General features: G+C 40.2%; 1 protein-coding gene across 1 annotated transcript; it reads right to left on the bottom strand.

Annotated features, from left to right (window-relative positions):
* Positions 1–6,842: 6,842 nt before the first annotated feature.
* On the bottom strand, positions 6,843–19,145 carry ENPP4 (ectonucleotide pyrophosphatase/phosphodiesterase 4). Its single transcript, XM_006120671.3, has 4 exons — positions 18,989–19,145; positions 13,342–14,212; positions 12,365–12,535; positions 6,843–10,466 (listed from the first exon to the last, which is right to left on the bottom strand). The coding sequence occupies exons 2-4, from the start codon at positions 14,177–14,179 to the stop codon at positions 10,105–10,107; spliced, it is 1,371 nt and encodes a 456-aa protein (XP_006120733.1). The 5' UTR covers positions 14,180–14,212; positions 18,989–19,145; the 3' UTR covers positions 6,843–10,104.
* Between the last annotated feature and the right edge of the window lie 62 nt (positions 19,146–19,207).

Below are 19,207 nucleotides of genomic sequence, written 5' to 3'. Positions count from 1 at the left end.
TGAGAGACTCTTATAGCCCACTGAGATGGAGGGCCATTCATGATGCTCACTCTGTTGCCTATGTTGCCCATTGCTGCTGTCCTTTGTCAAATTGGGCCAAGAAAGAATACTGAAACTGTGTTGGTAGTCCCATAATTCAGTTTCAAAACTCAGTGTTGTGTATAACTTAATCCGACTCATGCCTGTGAAATTCTGTTGTAATTGTCCTGGGGAGTACATACTATTGCTTCACTTCCCCCTTTGCATAGTTGGTTTAAGAAAATCACCCTGTGATGGCCATAATACCTATAAAGAACAGTTACTTACCTCGTATATGTGATTCTTTGAGATGTGTTGCTTATGTCCATTCCAATATAGGTGTGTGCGTGGAGTATGCACATGTCGTCAGAAGTTCTCCCCCCCCTCCCCCCCAGCAGTACCCTTAGGGCAAGCAGGGAGCCCCCTGGAGTGGTGCCGGTATATAGGTGCATATATACCCTGTTATACCCTTCCCCACTCTGTTCCTTCTTACTGGTATGTTTCCGGCAAAGAGTGGTGGGTGGGGATTTGGAATGGACATGAGCAACACATCTCGAAGAATCAGTTATGGGGTAAATAACCGTTCTTTCTTCTTTTGAGTGATTGTTCATCTGCATTCCAATATAGGTGACTCCAAAGCAGAACCTAACTAGGTGGAGAGCCAGGGGAAGAAACTACAACTGAGCTAAGAACAGTGATTGGCAAACGTGTGGACCAAAGACCATGTGGCAGCCCTGCAGAAGGCGAGGATGGGACCTGCGCTGCAAAAGCGGTGGCCGTCGCCATCGCCCTTGTGGAGTGTGCCCTAAGAGATGGGGCTGGGATGTCTGCTAGAGAGTAGCACTCCCGGATACAGGCAGTTATCTGTGAGGCAATCCTCTGGGTGGATACGGGTTGGCCCTTCATACATTTCACAATGGCTACAAAAAGCTGTGGTGATTTACGGAATGGTTTGGTCCTGTCCAAATAAAAGGCTAACGCCCGTCAAACATCTAATGTATGTAGGACCTGTTCCTTTCCAGATGCATGTGGTTTCGGGCAGAAAACTGGCAGAAAAATATCTTGGGAAGTGTGAAAAGAAGAGACCACCTTAGGCAGAAAAGCTGGATGGGGGCAGAGTCTGACCTTGTCTCTAAAAAATACCGTGTAAGGAGGATCACATGTGAGTGCCCTAAGTTCGGGTATGTGCCTCACAGACATGATTGCCACCAGGAGGGAGATATGCTTGTATGATAGGCGAAGGAGTGAGCATGTGGCCATCGGCTCAAACGGGAGCCCCATAAGCTTGGAGAGGACCAAGTTTAGGTCCCATTGGGGAACAGGTCGTCAGACATGTGGGTAGAGCCTGTCCAAGGCTTTCAAAAATCTATTAACCATCGGGCTGGTGAACAATGTTTTGCCCCCCCTCCCCTGGGTAGAAAGCCGAGATGGCTGCCATGTGGACCTTAATGGAGGAGGAAGAGAGATGCTGGAGCCTAAGGTCCAGCAAATAGGCCAGGACCCTGGGTACTGATGCCCATCTTGGGTGCGTTCCCTGTTGGGATGCCCAGGAGCAGAACCGCTTCCATTTAGCAAGGTATGTGGATCTAGTGGAGGGGTTCCTGCTACCCCGTTGGACTTCCTGGACTCGTTGAGAGCACTGGAGCGCCTGAGCCGTTAGCCATGGACCTTCCATGCTGTCAAGTGGAGGGACTGCAGGTCGGGGTGGTGCAGCCTGCCCAAGTTGTGGGATATGAGGTCTGGGACTAGTGGGAGAGCTATGGGTCTTTCGCATGAAAGACTAAGGAGCATCAAGGACCAGTACTGCTGGGGCCATGGTGGGGCGATCAGGATTAGTAGTGCCCTGAACTCCCGCATTTTCAACAGGACCTTGTGGACTAGAGGGAATGGCAGGAAGGTGTAAAAAAGGCCTTGTGTTCAGCGAAGGAGGAGAGCATCCCCTAGGGAACCCCGACCCTGCCCCATTAGAGAGCAGTAGTGGTGACTTGTGGCGTTCCGAGCTGTGGCAAACAGGTCCAGGTGGGGAAACCCCCAAACATGGAAAATGGATTGGGCTACGTCCCAACACAGAGACCACTCGTGTTTCGCAAAGGACCTGCTCAGTCTGTCTGCCAGGATGTTCTGGGAGCCCGGGAGGTACGAGGCCATCGGGTGGATATCTGCCCCGATACAGAGCTCCCAGAGATGGACCGCCTCTGAGTACATGTGGGAGGATCGGGCTCCGCCCTGCTTCTTTATATACGCTATGGCAGTTGTATTGTCTGACAGGTTGAGAACCGACTTGCCCCTCAGTTGGGGAAGAAAAGCTGCTCAAGCGAGCTGGACTGCTCTGTTCCCTGACATAGATATGCAGGGAGGTATCATGGGGGGACCACGTACATTGAGTGTGCAGCTCCTCGAGGTGAGCTCCCCTGCCTATGTCCAATGCATCTGTTATGAACTGAAATGACGGGGCTGGTTGGGAGAACGGGACCTCTGAGCAGACCTCCTCTTGGTGAGTTCACCACTGCAGTGTGAGGAGAACGTTTGCGGGGATGGTCAACATCCTGTCCCAGGAGTAGACAGTTGGCTTGTGGACCTGAGAGAGCCACATCTGCAGTGGGCTCATGCGTAGCCTGGCATGTGGCACTACATAAGTACAGGCGGCCATCAGGCCTAACAGGCAGTCCAGGCAGTGGTCCAGGCAGTGGTCATTGGGAAGCTCTGAAGCGACAACCTCCGATTGCAGCGTGAGGAAGTGGGAGCTGGGCAGGGAGGCTTTCTGGGATCAGAAGTCTAAGGTGGCACCCACAAATTCTATAGTCTGGGTGGGAGCTAGGGTGGATTTGTCCAGTGAGAAAGTAAATTATATCCTCAAGGGTATAGTAAGTGCTCGTAACACTTTTATTAAAAAAATGGTTAAGTTGTATAATTCATTCTATTAGGCAGTTGAGTAATTTTTGGGGGGAAATTCAGTACATATGTCTAACATTTGTACCCTTATATACAGTTTAGTGAAGTGGATGTGTTCTACTTAAAGCAGGGGTGGGCAAAATATGGCCAATGGGACAGATCTGGCCTGCGGGCCTCCCTGCAGGGACTGTCAAGAACAGAGCAGCCAGCAGCTTCAAAGCAGCCTCATGATGATGTAAGTGACTAGCTATTCCTTGAGGCACTCTGCTCTGGGGGAAGGTTTTGCATGCTACCCCAGCACCCTGGTAAATTTGAACTCCTATTGGCCAGGAACCAGCCATCTAGGTAAGGGACTCCCAACCACAGCCTGCCTCTGGCACCTCAGCCTCTCTTCCCCCTGAAACTGGCTAGCTCAGGCCACCACCCTTCCTGCCCTGGGTCATCACCCAAACCCTCTGCACCCCCACCTTCCGCAGATCACAATGCCCTCCTATAGAAAAGTGTGGCAAGTCTCACCAATCTTAGAGTGGCCCCCCAATCAAAACTTATTGCCCACTGCTGGCTTAAAAAGAATGTTTTTGTGTTTGTGAGCCAATACCCACTGGAAAAAGGATCCTATTAGTCACAACATACATAAATGATCGCTTTTGAAGGGAAAAAGTTCTGTGTTCAGCTATTAATCTGATTTTTGTATCCATTCAGAATAAAAGCTGTCTTCATGTTTTCTTTTAGCGTAAATAAGTTTTACTTTATCTGTAGAAATATTTGCAGAAAACCTAGTATTGGTTAAGTTTACAGATGCACAAACCTAAACCTGTAAGCACAAAAAAGGTACCACTGGAGAAATGCTGAGATAGATGCTCCATACCATGCTCATTGAGAGGGCACAGGGGGCAACTTATGTGCCTTTTCAGTACTTAAGATTGTGTGTGATTCGGTTAGCAAAAGCTGAAATTAATATATATTGCAGCTACGAGGCTGTGGAATGGAAAAGCTTGTGCTTCTTAAAAACTGCTTACTGTGGTGTACTTTGACTCTAGTAATGATCCTATTTGTACTTGTAAATTCAATATTTTAATCATTGCTAGTAGCTTGTCATAACTAAGAATCTGTTTGTTTAAAAAAAACCCTGTAAACTGTAACAGTTTTATGAAAAGATTAATGGGCATGTTTTAATTACTGTTATTATGCCTGTTAAATAGTAAAGAAACTTGAAGTTCTGGTCTCATAAATGGGATGTGAATGTTTGGTATGTCATACAATTGTAAGACTGCACCTGTATTCATCTTCATACTTTGACATATGTAGCTTAACCATCTTCATAAAGGAGTCTACTGAGCTAACTACTCCCAATCCTGTTTTTGCTATCTTAAGTATTAAACTTCACTGGAGCGAGAATGTATTTTATTGGACCAATTTCTGTGGGTAAGAGACATTTCACACATGCCAAGGAAATCACTGTTTTACTTGAAGCAAAGAAACCATGAAAGTTGGTATCCACCAGCTTCACTGCGCTTCCCCCTCTCCCATTCTAATTTTTAGCGTAATTCAAATGCGGACTTCCAGCTGATACAAGTTTAGGGGTCATAGTCAGCTCAAATCCCACTGAGACACATACATGGCCGTGTGTACTACAGAACATGTGGCTTTTTAGCATCCAATGCTGGAAGGTAAATTCCAGAAACAGGACCCTGCTAAAGGGGATACTACAGCCTTCTTTCACTTATGGTAAGGTTTTTATACACCTCTATTGCTCTCATCTCTGGCATATGGACTAGAGCCGGAAAGCTAGTCTCCAGCTAACCAGGGCCCATCATACTCCAGAGCAAATCTGTCCCATTCCTAATGTCCTCATACTGTGCCAACTGAAGCTGCCAGATATTAAAAATAGCACAGAGACCTAATGCAATATTTACCACTGCAATTAACGCAGTTTTTATTTACAAACATGTTTAAACCCAATTAATGAGTATTTAGGAAGTATGAAAACTCAAATTGCTAACTGCAACCTTCTCAAATAGGTAAAAACTGGCACGTTCTGCTTCTTTAAGGACAGTGGAGACCCTGCCTTCTGCAGAAGTAGGAATGTATTGATGGTTACTCAAGAATTCAGTATTTCCCTGGCTGGTGAAGACCTGCCAGAAAAACCCATGAATCTCAACTTCAGGACCTTAATGGAAACTGCTGAGGACTAGCATTTGTCTTTACAAAACATTGCTGTTGCCAGGGGTAAAATTCAGTACAAATCTGGCTGATTTTCATTTACAAAGCACCATGAATATGTGTCAGAAAAACAGACAGCTAAATGGATGTTAGTTTATTCTGGGCCAGGTGTGGTGGAAGTAAACACTTTTTTCCACTGTATGCACAGCTTCAGCTATACCTTTTAAAATGTGTCCTTTTAGAAATAGCTCGAGTAGACTGAAGAGGAAGTGCTTCTACTACTACACTTTTTTCTCCAGCAAGGGCTGTAACTGTGACACTGAATTAGTTTAAATGCAGTTTCATAAGAAAAAAGTGACGATATAGTATTACACACTGATTGGCTTGCAGATACAACGGCATGTAATAAGTATTGATGGATTTCCTGGATCTCTTTCATCATGTTTAAAACTTAAGCTGCCACAACATATTATAGGATTTAAAGGAAGTACCTGTGATAAAGAAGAGTAGGAATGCAACCTCATACAGAGTAGTACAAAGAAAGGGACTTCCTTCATCCAGAATCCTTAGAGCTGAATATACTAAGCAGACTCTTTGCATCAGACTTCAAGTGCTCCACAGCAATATTCCAAGCTACCACATGTTCAAGTATTTTAGTTACCAGCAATGGTACAGATATTTTATACTCAATACTTAGTATAAGCAAGAGGTTGAGTTGTGGACAGTTGCAAGTTGTTTCTGATTATTTAAGTATTGAATTAATCCCTGCCCTCATTTTTAAGCATATGGTACAGCTCAAGGCTGTACACTGGACTAACAGGCACTGTAGGTATCCTCTACATATTAGTGGTAAGGTTAGCAGCTTCAGTAATCTATTACCCTTAATAGAAATATTCATCATGAAGAGAGAGATGGATCTGTTCACTGTAACTAGAGTAAGAAGCATCCTGAAACCCTTACATTTGAGTAGTACCATTGCACATGACCAATAAGATACTTCCAGCTGAGTAAAGTGGTAGAATCTGACCTGAAAAAAAAAATTTTGATTTGATGTGCATTCCAGTACAGAGGTTTTACCTTTCAAGGTGAGAGATTTGCTTATGGCCAATAGAGAGATGTGGTCAGTCTCTAAAGTGCTTTAGAATAGTGTTTCTCAACTTTTTTTTTTTTTTTTAAGAAAGTACCCCCCACTACCTACAGTTTTCAGACAAATTTTTTTTTCTACCATTGCAACACGCTTGTTTAAACAACTTAATTGTAGCAGGGCAAGCAATGAAATTTTTGGGTGTAAAAAGTACAAAAATAATATAGCACTGTAAAAAAACAAAAAAAAAATCAGTTCTCTCCAAATTTCAGTTATACTGACATACCCCCAGACTTCTCTCAAGTACCCATAAGGGTATTCGTACCACTGGTTGAGAAACACTGCTTTAGAAGCTGATTCTACTCTATAGCCTAAAATCTAGAGTTTAGTTGGGGAAGCGAGGTGGAGAATCTCCTTCAGTGTTTTCTCCAATTTGGAGAGATTTAAATTAAAAAAAAAAAATAGGGTGTCAGAGGTTTATTTACTTATACCTAGCACAATTTCATAGATTTTTGTAGATACGTTAGCCACTTTTGGAGGCAGCACTTCCCAGTTAAAGAGGATACTCTGCACTGTCATGTACCATAACAGCAAAAGCTATATGAGGCCCAAAGGGTTAAACAACATGACATACACCTTTTGCTTTAGGGGGGAAAACCCTCACGCAATTTAAGAAAAAAAATGGGACACTTACAAAAATTTATTTTACATATGCGAAGTCCACAGGAACCAAAACCATACAATCAAAATATAAAATAAATATTTCATCAAGTTATAAGGCACTAGCCATTTAAAATAGTCTGATGTTAAGCACATTATACATACACACACTTAGAGGTGGGAAAATAAGATTTATTCTTGATTCCTATTATTTTCCATTCTTTCCACCCCTGGAAATCTGGACAAAGGTTCTTTTGGCCTCACCAGTGCCACTGAATATCAGCAAGGCACCCTTCAAAAGCAAAAGTTAATACTTTTGAGCTCTTCCTCCAAACTCTGATCAGCAGCCTGGGCGTGAAATGGCATGTAGCAATCATTCTACATCACAAACATAGAAAGCTATATGCACATCCTAATGGCTGAAAATGGGGAGGATTACAAGTAATTTCAGTGGCTACAGCCCATCTCACTGTAATTAGCATCTTCAGGGGGTAGCTGAGTTAGTCTGTACAGAAAAAAACCCAACAAATAGTCTGGTGACTAACAAAACGTGTTACCAGACCATTTGTAATTAGCATGACAGTTCAGCAATGGAAATTATGTACCTTGACTGCAAAACCATTTTTTTAAATCTCTAGAAACCATTGTTTAGCAGCAATAGTAATTAGACTGTATGTAAACAGATGACGTTGCCTTTTGAACTAATGATTTACGCTAAACATTGTTTAAGATAAGATGGATTTGTGAAAGTTTTGCCAAAGAGTTAACCAAATGAAGCAGAGATTTTACTCTATTTCCCCTTCCCCCCCAAAAAGCAGTTAGTCCCACCCTCTAACAGTAACACTGGTACTTTACAATTTCAAAATTGCTTTCCCCAAGCTCTACAGAAGGCTCAGCTCTTCACTTGCTGACACCTAGGCAGAACAAGAAGAAAACAAGACCCTCCTGCCTTGGAGCCTAAGAAAGCTGACTTCACAAGCTCCCCGCACAACTTGGGATATATAAGCGACTAGTCGACTACCTGATGACTATCCAATAAGTTTATGCTTAAGTAGTCACATGACTAGTCACTTCCCCTGCAGCTAGTCACTTTAGAGAGGGGCAGCAGGGAAGGGGGCCGAGGAAATGTGCTGGGGGGGGGGGGGCCAAAATCAGCTTTTAAGCCAGCTCCCCTCCCCCCCGCCCCAGCACTATCTCTGTGGCAGCTCTTGTACATTTCAAAAGAAGTGCAGGATAGCAAGTGCCCAAAGGAACTAAAAAGTTAAGATGCAATTCAAGTATACGTTGTTGTACAGCTCTAACTTCTCAATAGAAAGGTGACATACTGTCATTCTGTCTAATATGTTGTTAGCCTTTTAAAATTTTTTGTGAAAGCAAATGTAAAAATAAGTCATATGCTGTTAGAATTATGTATTTGGCTCTGGTTTTTGGCTTCTACTGGCTTACATCTTGTGCTAAATACAACTGTTAGAAATCCAGCACGTGCTTAGTTGAAGTTGGAAAAAAAAAAAAAAAAAAAAGGAAGTGCCTATGGTAATCATAGGCATGTAAGTAAAATGAGTTTAACTGCACCTTTCAGGTCACAAGACAATTTCAATCTTACAGCAAGCACCATTCAGGATAGCGGTATAACCACTAGCTAAAAACTATGTACTATAAAACAAAGACATTTAAGCTTTGATGTTTCACTACCAAGAATGTCGCCTCTTAGATGAAAACTAGATGTTACCTGCTTTTAAAAAAAAAAAAAAAGTGGGAAGGTGAGGTACTTTGGCCACTTCTACAAGTGATGGTTCAATCTTACTTTGTGTACGAAATGATTAACTGAAATTACCACCAAACTTTACAAGCTCTAGTCAAGTGAGCCAAAAGAGTATGGAAAACAAACAAGCAAACCTATGTTGTCAGCAATCTCAGCTGTCATTCTACCATCCTTTTCTATTACTGCCAAAGAAAGTTGGAGTTCAATATTTACCAAGGTTCTCCTCATGGGCCAATAGTCAATTATGATTACTGCACACACAAGTGTTCAAAAAGTTATTTTCTGGTAGTATTTATATCTGCTCAACTGAACAATAGTTCTGAGTTAAAAAAACAAAACAAAAACAATGATCCCATTAATTACAAAGTTTCAGTGGTTTTCAGAAAATAAAATTTTGCTTGCACTAGAACTGTACTGTTAATATGTTTAGATCCAAAAAAGTACCACCTTCATAGAATAAAGCCCATTGGTTGTGCATATCCTTACCTAAGCAGATAATAAGCTAAACCAAATTTTTCTTCCTGTGTTATTGCAATCATGTTTTAATCAGAGCAGGCTTTGAACCCTGAAGTCAAGGCCTTCCATTAAAAAAAAACCCACTAAAGCTTGTTTAAGTGTATATATAAAAAGGTCTGAATGTAGTTAAGTAAGGGTGTGTTTGAGAAATATTTTCATAATCTCCTCTTTAATAGTACTTTGTATTTCCAAACTACCACTTGAGAATGTTGAAACATTTCACGAACATTAAACTACTAAAGTCAACATCTCTGCCACATAAGGTAAGTGTTATCCCAGTTCTATAAATGGGAAAACTGTGGTAGAAGTCAACTGACTTACACAAGACCATACAGAAAGTCAGAAGTGTCACAAGAACCTTGATATCCATAAACCCATTCCTGCAGGAGACTATTTCACCTCCAAGTTGAACATTTGTACAACTTATAATAAATTGCATGGAGAACTACTGTTAGTGCTGAATCTTTATTGCTGGTATTTTGGATGTTAAAAATTGGAATCCACATTTCCCAGAACAGTCAATATACACCAGCCAGAGAACTACTGCTCTTAAAAAGTCTCTAAGACGTAGGACAGATTTTTGCAACTGATACATGAGTGCAAGAATTGTAAAGAGATCACCACTATTAAATTTAATACAAAATGCACTCAGTTTCATTTACAAATACTGAAGTTCAGAATCCCAGCCTCAATAGTTTACAATTGATATTTTACAAGTTTGTAAATACCCAAATGCAAAATTAACATCCTTATTTTGTTAAATGCCTTCCCCAGTAGGAAGCACAGGATCCCTTCAGTGTAGATTTCTTTTATGACTCGTGTGTTATTGTCAGTCAAGATTCATAAGCAAACAGTTCAACAGGTTTTTGTCTGTACATCTTAGACAATTTTAAATGTGTACCCTTTAAAGTGCATCATAGAATGATCAGCAAAGTTGCAGATTCAACATACCACTTATTTCCAGATACTAATATCTATGTAGTAGTGAAGCTAGAATTTCCTACATCTGCTATCCAATTAAGGGATCATCATCCTCTTGTAGCTGAAGCCGGGAGAATGGACGAGGAGAGGATATTCTATTCCTCATGATTATTATAAGGCAGGTCAGAGTAGTTAACACCAGGAGAACACCAATAACTATTCCAATGGATTCAGGGAGATTTATGCACCACTGGTCAACTAACAAACACTTGGTGTTGCTGAAGGTTCCATTGTTCGGCTGAGGTTTTAATCCAAGGATGTGACACATCATTGGGTAGATATCAACATTATTAATTGTTTTCTTCTTGTAGCCTTTGCGAAAAGCAGGACCATGAGCAGCCAGGAATGGATGCATACTTGGGAGAGCATTGTCATAACCATGGTCACCTACTAAAAAGGAGAAATACTAAGTTAATAAGCATATAAAATTAATGTTAGAAACTTAAGTTGCTTACAAACATTGTCAACTGGCCCACGAAAGCTCATCATCTAATAAACCATCTTGTTAGTCTTTAAAGTGCTACATTGTCCTGCATTTTATTGTCAACTATGATTTTAGTTGTTTCCCATTCCTAAAAAAGGTGCAAAAAAGTAATGCAACACTTGTACTGATGCCTGAAAGACATAGAAATATTGTAATAAAGATTTACTACTTTAAAAATTGAAGAGTACACTTTGCTGATGTTTATTTGGATTAGAGCACAACTTCTATATTCCCCCTCCCAGAAGGGAGAGTCCATGCAAAAGATCTTGAGTGTGAAAAGAATTGTCATTACTGTCTATATATAATAGAACAAATCTGGATTCAAACCTATTTTTAATCTAAAAGTGGTCAAAGTACGTAATGTACTAATTCACAGTGATTCACTTGTTTCTCTGAAATGCCAAAGTCTGACATTATTTAGAACATACACAATACAGCAACAAGTTTATTTTGTAGAAGGCCTAAGTGCTCTGGAAACTAAATTAACAAACCCCAAACATTTTTCCTGTGTCCAGCTATGATAGCTGTACTTCACTGGGTCACCCAGGCTGTTGGTTCATGAACTGAATTCTTCAGGACCAGAACTCATATCTCTTGTGCACCTGGATCCCATCTCTAGTTAGCTTAGCTCAGAATTGGAAGAGTTCCAGAATGCAAAGTGGAAGACACTTCACTCTCGTCTTTATCTGTGGATCACTCTAACAGCAGAGAATAGTGGTCTTTTTTAATCAACTATTCTAGAGACACTTTTCTTTAAACTTGTTAAGATACCTACCGACCCAATGGTTATTGTTTGCACATTAGATACAGTTGTTTCTTTGCAAGGGTCATGACCAGCTCCTTCTACCCCAACAGTTAGAACAAGTTACTGGAATTCTCTAGAGGGAAATTTCAAAATTGTTTGTTCAGCCACTTCTAGTTTGTTCTCTAGAAATTGCTTATGAGAGGACTGTGTCTTCGTAAGCCCCTTTTAAATTATAGGAACAACATTGATTGTTGAACAGTAAGTATAGTTGTTTTCAACCAGTGAGTCTGTGGACTAGGTCTAAGGTGTCCACGAAAAAGACTGAAAATTGAACAGAATTCAAACACACACACACACACACACACACACACACACACACACACACACACACACACACACACACACGGATCCAACTCCTCCATTTGAAATTTCCAGGTGTCCACAAATTATAACAATTGGGAACCTCCAACTTAGGAATTCTTTTGTAACATTCTTTTATGTCTGAATTTAAAAAAGACTGGATATACAGAAAGAGTTAGTGCTAATTCTGAACACTGAAAACCATTTACAGTGAAACCTTTGTTATCCGCCACTCTGTTAACCAGAAAACTTTGGTCAACCAGCATTGCCCCCAGCCACAATACGGTCACATCTTCAGGTGCACAGGCCTAGCTTGGTTTACCATGATTGGCTTAATTTTTTATTTAAAAAGTACTAATCATCTTTAACTCTAAATAGAAACGTGAGACCAACTGCCTTACACTACAAAATTACCAATATTAAAAACCTGAGTTTTATTATTATTGTCTATTGGTTTTTCCTAGGTTGATGGGACCCATGGATAATCAGAATTTTTAGATAATCAGAACACCCTAATCCCAGAGCATGCCGGATAACACAGATTTTACTATACCTGTAATTTTATCTAATTTGTCTAACCCTATGTTTGTGGGGTTTTGCAAGATGCACAGGACTGGTTTATTGGTCATTTGATTGAGGCCCAGGGTACTTCTACAACAGAAATAAAAGTTCAACAATATGAAGAATGAAAATACTTACATTTTGTAAGTGACCCATTTTGTACAATCGTCCAGCCCTCATCTGCAACCAGTATTATAGGTTGAATGCGCTTATTGTGATGGTAATGAAATCTGTTTGGAATCTCTTCTTTAAGATACACCTTCATGAAAGTACTACAGTTTTTCAGTAAGTTATATACGTATGTTTTGTCTGCAAAGAAAATAGCATGTGAAACAGCAAATATTCAGTTGCCTATGTAGATAGTAAATGAACAAACATTATCCAGATTTTGTTGTGGAGAAAACCAAAGCTGAGGTACAAAAATACATTTACATAATCATAGGTAAGAGACTGGATTTTTTTTTTTTTTTTTTTTTTTTAAAAGATGAACCCTCCATTCAAGTGGGATGAAGGAGGCAAAATGATTTGGTTTAAGATTATAAAGACCTAAAACTCCTATCAATATAATTTTCAATCCCCAGTAAAAGTTAAATACTTACACAGTGCTCATTATTGTGATGTAACTGACAGGGTGAACAAAGGAGGAATACATGAATAGATTCTAAGGCTAAAAGGGACCATTGCAATCGTCTTGTCTGAGCTCCCATATGACAAAGGCCATAAAACTTCCCCAAAAAATAGTTCTGAGAGCACATATTTTTGAAAAAAAATCCAATATTGATTTAAAAGTTCTCAGTGATGGAGAATCCACCACAACTTTTTACACATAAGCCACAGAGACCTTATTAACATAGAAAAATATTTCAGGGTAAATAAGCAGGCAGGGTAAGTATTATCTGTTCAACAAGTGCTCTTCATTACCAGAGCCCAGTTTTAAGTAACTAGATACCCCTAGTTTAATTTATTTATTAATTACTTTCTAACTAACTACTACAACGTGAACTGTATTGTCTGAGATCCTGTGAATAATACACCATATGACACGACATTTCTGGCAAGAGGAGAGAAAGTTTAACACACACTCAATACAGTATATGACTGAAAAATATACATACTATTTCTTGGCAGTATTGCAGCAACTGGTGTCTGGTCTACCAGAGTATAGTTACCACGGCCAATGCAGTTGTCCAGTATAATCAGTTTTTCCGGGGAACACTGGGTCATTCCATGATCACTTGTAATTATTACATTAATGTTCTCCCACAATCCCAATCTCTTGAGTTTATAAATAAGTGAACCAATGTGGTTATCCACTTGTTCTAAGACTTTTCTCATATTTTCTTTATTTCCTGGTCCATATTTATGCCCACTTGCATCTGGTTCTTCCCAATAGAGTGTAGCAAAAGTAACTGGTGGGTTAGAATTGTTCAGCCACATAGTAATACTCTCCATTCTCTCTTCAAATGTTACTGAATAATTATATTTCATAAAAAAATGAGATAAGGTATTGTTAATTTTTACATCAGTACCAGGCCACATTGCAGCTGCACTTCTTCTGTTCTCTTGCTGCTGATTTGTAATCCAAATAGGAGTTGCCTCATTCCACCAGAAAGGATCTTTATCATTAAACTGTGAAAACTTCTTCTTTGTATCTTTGTCATACATTTCATTAGAAACAATGCCATGGCTCTCTTCATATAAGCCTGTCACTATGCTGTAATGGTTTGGGAAAGTTTTTGTGATAAAAGCATTTGTAACATATTCTACCAACACACCATCCTCAATAAATTCCTGGAGATGAGGTAGTCTATAGTTTTTCAGATAGTCAGCCCTGAAACCATCAAAGGATACCAGGAGTAACTTGTGTATTGAATCATAGTTAGGATTGTCCCCATAACAGGCTATAATTCCAGAAAGAAAGAATGTTAACATTAACTTCATTGCTGACAACATTTCAAAGTATTTACAGCAGCCAATCGAATGTACCTGAAAAAAATCAAGAGAGATTATATATACAAAGCTGAAAATGCATGCTACCCTGGAGACTGCTTAAGTAGCTATGCTAAATATTTAAAATTTTGCACATCTTTCCAGAGAGAGTTTTAACTGAGAACACTACTGGCTCAATCTTGGATTCACTGAAGTTAATGGTAAAGTTTCATGAACATCAATAGTAGCAGAATTGATCCATAGGTGTACAGGTGAACAGATAAGCAATTTAACTTTTACTTCAAGGACATTAATTATAAACTGGTCATCCTAACTTTCAAAATTGTAAAAGACAGGAGAACAAGTTAAACAGGTGAAGAACCTTTTTTGGGTCAGGGACCACACACAAGTGAGAACCTTCCCCCCACCCCACCCAAAAAACCCCCACAACAACCACCCTACACGCTCATGCAACTCAGGGCACCAGAGACTCCCCTTACCCTCCTGCCCCTATATGGGGTAGGGGGCACCAAAGCCTAGTCAATATGGATAAGCAGAAAATATGATGCATCTTGATTTTAGTAAGACTTCTGACATGCTCCCATATGACACTGTCATAAGCAAACTATGGAAATGTGGTCTACTAATGAAGTTACTATACTGTGGGTGCACAGCTTATTGAAAGACAGTACTCAAAGAGTCATTATCGATGGCTGTCAGAATGGAAAATTATACCACATTGAGTTCTACAGAATCCATTCTGTGTCTATTACTATTCAATATTTTCATTAATGACCTAGATAAGGGAATGAAGAATATGACTGTACAATGTGAGGAAAGCACCAAGCTGGGAAGAGGTGCTAGTACTTTGGAGGAGAATTCAGAGAGACCTTGATAAACTGGAGAATTGCTCTCAAATCGACAAATACTACAATTAGTAACAAAAAAAATTGAAGTGCAAAAAACACACAATGGAGAATAGTGGGCTACATAGTAGTACTGCAGAGATCTGGGGGTTGTAGTGGATCACAAATTGAATAAAAACCAACTATGTGGGGCACTTGAGGACAAAAAAAATTCTGTATTAGCAGGAGTATTGTATAAGCCATGTCCCACTTTACTCAGCATTAGCGAGGACTCTGATGGAGTAGTAGTTTCAAGACTTGGGCCTCAAACTTCAAGAAAGATGTGGACAAACCTAGAGAACAAACCTAGAGAGACTCAATAGAAGAAAATTACAACTGATAAAAGGCTTAGAAAAATCAGACCTATGATGCAAGATCTTAAAAAAAAAAAAATTAAAAAAAATGAATATTTAGTTTTGAGAAAAGAATATTGAGCAGAGATTTCCTGAAAAACAGGTACTTATTTTATGGCAAGATGGGATGTCAATCTACAGACTGTCTTTGTGAACCCTGCTGATATCCACTATTACTAAACAAATGCACTTTGAGCTAGTATTCTTTGAAACAGGACCAAATCAAAGCACACTGACAAATTGTTAATGCACATCAGGGTACACACAGTTTATCCACAGTAAGCTAGCACTAGCTATATTTGAGTGCCATCTTAACTACAATTAACTTTCATCAAGTCCTTGACTGCTGCATAGGTAATACCATCCAAATGACCAGCTAGCACTTGGACAACTATGCACTACTGTAGTAGACTGAAATCTTTACAAGTCATGTTTTTCAATGCCTAGTGTAATGTGTCATCACCCAACCATTCATTAATCTAGAAAAACAGGAAAGCAAATTCTGAAGGTATGTTTTACAAGCTTACCTAACACAGAGACTGGCCTGGACCAGAGCAGATGTGCTCAATTTAGGAAAGACTAGGATTGCCTAATAATTGCTAAGAAAGGGGAAGAGAAGTTCTAGGTTGCACAAATCCTGCAATATCATCGAACAATCAGCAGTTAGGGATGTTAAAACATGTATTTAAGTAAAATTTCAGTGGTTACATGTAGAGCAGCAATCAGCTTCCTGCACATACCGGCTCCCAACTGCCACGACACATTGCTTCCTTCAATACAGAGGCAACAGTGCAGGATGACAGGTGGCTCCCCAGGAATTGATGCGTTCAGGGAGTCCCTGGCTTATCGGTTAACCATTTACATGGTTACACATTCACATTCCTATTAGCAATATTGCTTGAAGATTATAGCATGGTTTTGACAAGCTGCACAGACAGAACTGTGTTTTGTAGTTTAGCCAAATCAGGGACAGTAAACTATTTTCTCTGCCAAGTTTCACTTTCAAGTAACCACTTCAAACCCTGAAGGTACCCAAGAGATGGCTTAACTTTATTAAAGCTACCTATTTTCCTTTTAGTTTAGGGACTTTTATTGAAGCTTTAAAAAAAAATCAATTTAGTCAGAGGTAGATATCAAGCATGAAGTTTCAGCCCAGTTTGCCAGAAGAGCTAAACAACTGAAGACTGGTTGTAACAGAAAGTGTTAAGCTACCTGTATAATAGGCATTTCTACCATAAACACAGCAACCTAAGCCTTGAAAATTGAGGTTTTCCCCATTTCATTTTTTAATAATCATTGTGTGTAGAATAATGAAAGGTGGATGACCTAATCAGCACAGTGGAATATACAGGTTAACCTTAAAGAAGCCATAATTTCAATCCAAAACCTTGACATAAAATGGGTTCTGTTTGAACACAAAGTTTGAAGGTCTGGGAATAGTTTTGTCAAAATGCCAAAACTGAAGCTCCTACAACCCAATTGATGTATGACCTGTAGACATGTTTTGTCAAGAGTATAATTTCAGCCTGTCCTCATAAATTCTTCATGGCAACAACCTTGCTAGGAGATCAAGACTAATAGCTTGTCTAGATGGGAGTTTCTGAAAAATCCCTAATACAAACAGCATTAGATTCCACTGTAAGTCACCTCAGTTAAAAGTTAGGCAGTTTTCTAAACTCTTTGGTAAACTTTTGGTTTATATTTGACCTTTTACTTCTAATTGTTGTAAGAGATAAGTATTTTATATATATTTAAATTAACATTGCGACTACATATACGTGTTACGTTCTGGTTTTCCATTCGTCTGGAAATCATTTCACAGGAATAAGGCTACAAAGTCTTGACTATTCTTTAATTAAGAAGTTTAGAATTGTAGTTAAATATTAGAATGAAAATTTTTAGGATTGCTTTTTCAGAGGATACAGGTGTGAAAATAATTCATCTTATCAATGTTAATAAACTCAAGTGATGTTGGAATCCATAGAAGCATAATTTACTTTTTTTTTTAAATGATACATAGTTTGGAAAAGTGACACTGGACTAGCCATTTTCACTTTCTGGTTAACATCCATTATTATAATGTGTTGCATTTGAATTCATAATACTACAGGGGAATGTTTAAATCCAAAACAAAAAAATCCAACATCATGCTTACGGACACATCATTAAAACAGACTTACATTAAAAAAAGATCTAGAGTTAGGATCTAAACTAGGTGACAGTCAAAAGAACACAGCTTCCTATAATATATTAGGTTAAGGGAAGCTACTTGTGATTCAAATACTCCCCCTCCCAAAAAAAACTAGTACTCATTTCACTTTCTGATAAAGTATCGTGAAATACATTGACAATCTAACTGCAGAATATACAAGTCAACATTTCCTTCCCAACACTCAGATTCCACAAAGAAACAAAATACACGGAAAAGAAAACCTGTATCAATTTCTGCTTTAAAAAAGAATCACCAGGAATACATGATTTCATAGACAGTTTCTCATAAACCCACAGAGGTGGCCACACAACACTTCCGTTTTCTATTCCCAACATAGTTCACGAACTGAACAGAAATCTAGACCCCCATTTTCTGCAGCCACTTTTAACAAGTAGTCCTGTGGCACCTTACAGACTAACAAATACTATGTATAGTATCAACAGTTTTTGTGGGCAAAACCCATTTCTTCAGATGAGCACCACTCAAGCTCAACTGAAGAAGTGGCTTGTGCCCACAAAAGCTCATGATCTTATATATATATATTGTTAGTCTCTAAGGGTACATCTACACATTGGACTAAAGCCAAAATAAGCTATGCAACTGGAGCTACAACAATTGCATAGCTGAAGTCGAAATAGCTTATTTCGGCTTTTAGCACGGTCTACACAGCTGGAAGTCTGGGTTACAGCAGTTTTCCTCCTACTTACAAAATGAGGCTCCTTATAAAATGAGGGTTACAGGAGTCAAGAGTAAGAAATCCTCCTGCTTGACATGATTTCAACATGTCAAAATAACTGCGTGCTGTGTAGACCTGGACTACGTTATTTCAAAGGAACATCCATTAGTCTGAGATAACACTGATGTGTAGATATACCCTGAGGTGCCACAGGACTACTCCTTACTTTTGACAAAGCCATTAAAGTGAAAGATGTGGGAGCCCACGCTCCATAGTGAAGGGGGATCCATTTAATCTTCCAGCAAACAGCAGCCATCTCTGAGTTGAAACGTGAACTACTGTCACCTATATGCCATGCCCAGCCACGGGCACTGCATAAGGGAGGGGAGAGCAGCACCCTGCCAGGCACCCCAACTCGGGGGGGGGGGGGGAGGGGAACAAGGCGAGCGCACCTCACCAGGTGTTTGGGATGGCGGGTGGGGCGCCCATCGCATCCCATGTCATTACATGAAGGATTGGGGGGGGCACTTCCGCACGAGGCATCTATGGGGGTGCGGGGGGAGCTCGCTCGCTTGCCAGGGGGCAGTACGTGTGAGAGGGTCCAACTGTCAAAAGACGGGAAGGGGGGGTTGCCTAAGCCCCGCCGGGGGATTTGCTGCCCCATCACAGCCGGGAGCCCCCACTTACCCCTCCGAGTCCCCAACGCAGCGCCCGAAGGTCACCCGCTCGCTCCCGGCGCCGTCGCTTCCTCACAGCGAGAAATGACCGAAGGAAACCATCACGCCTGCGCACTGAACCCAGCTCTCGGCCTTCAACGGCTCTCAACGGCCAAAACCGAACAGCAGCGCCACAAGCTGGGGGGGGAGGGGGGCGGATATTGAGAGCCAATGGTTCTCTGGTTGGTCA

The sequence above is a fragment of the Pelodiscus sinensis genome, chromosome 3, assembly GCF_049634645.1.
Source record: "Pelodiscus sinensis isolate JC-2024 chromosome 3, ASM4963464v1, whole genome shotgun sequence".
Lineage (NCBI taxonomy): Eukaryota > Metazoa > Chordata > Testudines > Trionychidae > Pelodiscus > Pelodiscus sinensis.
The sequence above is the reverse complement of the archived record's forward strand: the minus strand, read 5'-3'. Positions and strand labels throughout refer to the sequence as shown.